The 4,595-nt window shown below is 58.9% G+C and overlaps 1 protein-coding gene across 7 annotated transcripts in view; it reads right to left on the bottom strand.

Moving 5' to 3' along the window:
- PNPLA7 (patatin like phospholipase domain containing 7) overlaps window positions 1-4,438 on the bottom strand; it is a 64,810-nt gene extending 60,372 nt beyond the window's left edge. For 3 of the 7 annotated variants that reach the window (XR_004263946.1, XM_032261902.1, XM_032261897.1), the window contains exons 1-4: window positions 3,880-4,437; window positions 1,928-2,002; window positions 1,664-1,751; window positions 1,202-1,332 (exon numbers count right to left, since the gene is read on the bottom strand). Coding sequence is in view for 6 of the 7 variants with exons in the window: in XM_032261902.1 (XP_032117793.1) it covers window positions 1,202-1,332; window positions 1,664-1,751; window positions 1,928-2,002; window positions 3,880-3,909 (324 nt within the window). In the remaining variant the exon portion in view is untranslated. Of the gene's footprint in view, window positions 1-1,201; window positions 1,333-1,663; window positions 1,752-1,927; window positions 2,003-3,875 lie in introns of all 7 variants that reach the window. The other 4 variants (XM_032261898.1, XM_032261901.1, XM_032261899.1 and 1 more) reach the window with 4 other exon arrangements.
- Window positions 4,439-4,595: the final 157 nt, after the last annotated feature.

The following is a 4,595-nucleotide window of genomic DNA, read 5'->3' as shown; positions in this document are numbered from 1 at the left end:
CTTCCACCCCTCACTCCCCTCTGATCCGGGGCCACTGCCCACTCTGTTCCCTCTCTGGAACAGTCTTCTTCCCTTGTCCAGGCAGTGCCGCCTGACTGACCAGAACAGCAGAGGCCTGGGTCCTACCCTGAACGCTCACAGGCCACCTCGCTCCAGCACCACTGCCTACTGCCCTCGGTCCAGAGCCACGGCCTCACCGCACCTTTCCTCCAGGCCCTCCGTTTCCCTGTCCCCTGCAGGGCCGCTGGGTCATGGCCGACACTCAACAGACCACCTCAACTCTGCTCCGGACCGCTAACTCTGCCCCAGACCCAGCCCACAGCAGCCCTAACTCACAGCACTTACCACTGATGAGAAGACACGCACCACAGACGGACACCCACATCCCTCCCCTCTTGAGTTTTTCAAGTTTTCCATGAAGAATACAAATTAGTTGTGCAACCGGAGAAAGGTACACAGACCGCTTTAAAGGGAGCAGTCTGTGCGTTTTCTGTGACGCTTCTGGGTGTTCTGTTGAGCACTTCCTGGGTCCCTCAGGAGTGCAGGAAGGCAGCCAGGGAGGCCACCGACAGCCCCGTTGGCCAAAGACCAGGAAGGGTTAAACCAAGGCTGAACCACCCAGACACTGAAAGTGAGCCACGCAGCTTTCAGCTTAGTGCAAACATGCCGGTAACCAGAGAACTTAGACCCTCAACTCCCAGGGGCTAGACTCCGTCCTCAGCCCAGTACCCCACAGCCTGGCAGAGACCCAAGCTCGGCACCAGAGTCAGGAACCTCTGGCGGAGCACAAGGCCCTCTGCACCCACCGGCCCTCAGCGATATTCCTAGCAAGCGGCTTTCCATTCGAATTTCTTGTTAAAATAAATCTCCGCTCTGGAGCCGGACAGGCCCTTCCCGCCCCTCCGGCCCCTGTCCACCACAGACCTTCCCAGAACTGCCCCTCCAGGTCAGATAGAGCTGAGGTTTGAGAGGCTGAGGGGTATTTCTGGGTAAAACGTGTTGGGTTCAGCTGGAGGACGCAGACACCATTCGGGATGATTTATGCTGTTCCCCAAACCCTGAGCCTGGTGGCAGAGCTGTGGAGCCGGGGAGAGGGCAGCACACACCAAGACCTGCCCGGACTTGGGGAGCCCGCAGCAGGAGGGTCCCTCCCACAGGGGCCTGCTCAGGGGAGCCGCGCGCAGCCTGGGGCACCACCTACCTTCCTCATGATCTTCCGGCCGTAAAACATCACTTTGTCTCTCTTCCGGAACCTGTACTGAGTGGTGGGCTGCGCCTGCCCTGCAGGGGAGCGGAGGGGCGGCCTGAGGCAGGGCCGTGGCAGAGGCCGTCCTGGACATGCAGGCACACCACAGTCGTGCTCTCGTCCTGGCCGGCACCGCGCCACACTCAGACAGCATGAGGGAACAGGGCCCGGGGGACAGGCTTGTCTCCAACAGAGGGGGACCCTCCCCACTTCCCACTGAGGCCTTGCTCAGGACAGGACTCTGAACAGACTTGGCTTCCTGGACCCAACGTGCTCAGCCTGAGCCCAGACAGGCCATCGGATTCTAGCCAAAGCCACCAGGGACTTGAGGACCCCTCCCAGGAGCTCAAAGCACGTCCCAAGACACCCATGCTTTCCCCTAAGCCCCCGGGCCGGCGTCAGATCCAAGATACTCACGAAATCGGCTCAGCCTTCTGAACATGAAGAGGATGACACCACCACCCAAGGCCAGGGCCAGGAGGGCTCCAACCGCAATCCCTGTCAGCTGCCGAGAGTAGAGACGGGGCCCCTGTCATCGAGGCTGCAACCCTAACCCTAGCCCTAAGCCTGCCCCTGCCCCAACCGCAGGCCTGAGCAGGAATGAGCCAGGGGCTGGGGATGGGAGAGGTGAAAAAAGGCCACGGCCCCCCGGGCTGGCCCAGGTCAGCGTGAAGCGATTACCATGGTGGATGGTGAACCTTCCTCTGTGAACTGCAGCCCCCACGAGTGCAGGGTGGTGCCCAGGCAGAAGCCAGCCTGCAGCAGAGAACATGGGGTCAGGCGGGTATGGGCGGGCACAGCCAGGCCTCCCAGCCCAGACTTGCTCAGAGCAGCAGGAGAAGAGTTGGGAGTGAGGGGAGAAGTCACCAGCCCCAGAGACTTCCAGGAAGAAGTGACCTCGCCCAGGGTGCCGGGGCCCTCTGAGCCCCCTGCTATGAAGCACTCAGAGGGCAACCTGGCTTCCTTGGTCACTGGGACACAGTTGGGCAGGACCAGCGGCTGCCCTGGGCATCACTAATGCATCATATGCTGCCGATGCAATCCTTGGGTTGCAGGTTTCAGGGAGCAGGCCCGGCCACAAGGGAGGCCAAGGCCCCCTCTCAGTGTCCTCTCGGCTCCAGGAGGAGCAGAGCTCAAGACCCCAATGAGCCATCTGGATTCTGAGAATATTCAACACCAGTTTACACGCCAAGCAAGGAGGCAGAGGCCAAGAAGTCTGTGTGTGCTGCTGCCTGGGGTGGAGGGGGGAACTGGACTTCTGAGCCCAGGTCTGTGGGAGGGAGGGAGGAAGGGAAGAGAGGGTGAGGGCAGGGTGGCGAGTGGGCAGCAGCAGAGGATGCTGGTGGCTCCCCAAGAAGTCAAAGAGAAAACGAGAAGACGCCAGCCAGATGGGCAGCTCTCTCCATACCTGCTGGCACCCACACCTGCCGCCCAGGACCCAGGAACCGGATAGGGCTTGTTCAGCCTGCAAGTTTCTACACAAGAGCCAAGGCCTGACCGAGCGTGGTGGCTCACGCCTGTAATCCCAGCACTTTGGGAGGCCAAGGCGGGTGGATCACAAGGTCAGGAGTTTGAGACCAGTCTGACCAACATAGTGAAACCAAACCCCGTCTCTACTAGAAATACAAAACATTAGCCAGGTGTGGTGGTGTGTGCCTGTAATCCCAGCTATTCGGGAGGCTGAGGCAGGAGAATCCCGTGAACTCAGGAGGCAGAAGTGACAGTGAGCTGAGATCACACCATTGCACTCCAGCCCGGGCAACAGTTCGAGACTCCATCTCAAAAAATAAAAGAAAAAGAAAAAAAAGACAAGAGCCAAGGCCTAAAGCAGCCCCACCCCCGCCCACCTGCCACCCGCTGTAGACAGCCAGGACTCAGATAAGGCCATCTGTGCCAGAAAACCCACGGAAGTCAGAAGGGCATTCGGAAACGCATTTCCAAGACACAGTTCTGCACCAAGACAATGAGAATGTGCACAGAAATCTCAGCCCTCGGAACTTGGTTTAGAAAGCAGATATAAATGCTGGGAGCGTGTGCTTCAGGACAGGGGCGCCCCTACGCTCACTGTCAATCAGATGGGGTGCACAGAAGCACCTGAGACCATGTCCTTCACTTAAGGACTCGAAGTGAGTCCCTCTGAGCTCAGCAACTGCTTCTGAGACAGGATCCAAGGCAGGCTCTCCCACAGCAGCCCAGGACCCAGTACACGCTCGCTCTCCTGAGGTGGGGCATCTCAGCCTTTTCTAGCTTTTCACTGCTGCTTTAATGGATCCAGTTTTCCAGTTTAGGAATAAAGACCCTTGTGATGTGGCTACAGATGTTTGACTAAGAAAATGATTTTAAACAAAACCAGCAGGTAAAGTCCTGAGGGGAAACTGGAAGGAGTAATTGCGACCTGAGGGGAAGAAAAGACAAGGCCTCAGGCAGTGTCCATGGGCCACCACTAGCTAACAAGCCTGGCAGCTGTGACAGGCGGCAGAGAGGGGCCAGAACCACCACTCCCACAGTCCCCAGGCTCCAAGAAGCCAAGGGCAAAAGAGCTCGGCAGAGCAGATGTCAAGAGGACCCTTCTCTTGGTCCGGAAATGCCCCACACCTGGGAAGTCCAGCGATCTGGCCCCCTGACTTACCTACCTCTGGGCCGACATCTTTCTCTTCCTCCATGGCTAAAAACAGAAGAGTCAGGGGTGAAATGCAGACAGCCTGAGGCAAACAAAGGCAGGCCTCTGCCAACCCTGCCCAGGCAGGCTCCCGCTTACACCAAGACAGCTGTGGTCTCTCTCAGACTTTTCCCTGGGTTCCTTTTCAAGTCAAATTATGTTTCACCGAAAGGAAAATCCTGCTGAAAAAGTCTGTTCTCCAGGAAGAGAAGCTGCCTTTTGAGAAGCCTCCGTCCTCTGGTCTGCGGAGCCACTTCCTTCCCTCTGTAAACAGCCCTCACGTGGCTATCCCGGAACTCAGAACTGCAGCCAGATGGGGCAGCTCCAAGCAGGTCAGGGGGAGCTGGGCCCAGTGCGGCTGGGATGTGAGCAGCCTGCTAGAGAAGCACCGCGGGACGGGAGGTGCTGCTGGGGGGGGTGCGTGGATCGGGTGTGAGGGTGTACCTGGGTAGGGGTGAAGCTGGGGAGGAGGTGGATACAGGTTTCTAAGTGCAGCTGGGGATAGTGGATCAGGGTGTAGAGGTGCAGCTGCGATTGGGGTGGATCAGGGTGTGCAGACACCAAAGGGGAGGGGGGTGCAGCTGGGGAGGGGGTGGAGTTGAGGAGGGGTAAATCCGGGATGTAGGGGTGCTGCTGGGGAGGGGGTGGATCCCGGGTGTGAGTGGGGCTGGGGAGGGGGTGGATCCGGGG

The sequence above is a fragment of the Sapajus apella genome, unplaced genomic scaffold, assembly GCF_009761245.1.
Source record: "Sapajus apella isolate SASKATOON/1434 unplaced genomic scaffold, GSC_monkey_1.0 scaffold126, whole genome shotgun sequence".
NCBI lineage: Eukaryota > Metazoa > Chordata > Mammalia > Primates > Cebidae > Sapajus > Sapajus apella.
The sequence above is the reverse complement of the archived record's forward strand: the minus strand, read 5'-3'. Positions and strand labels throughout refer to the sequence as shown.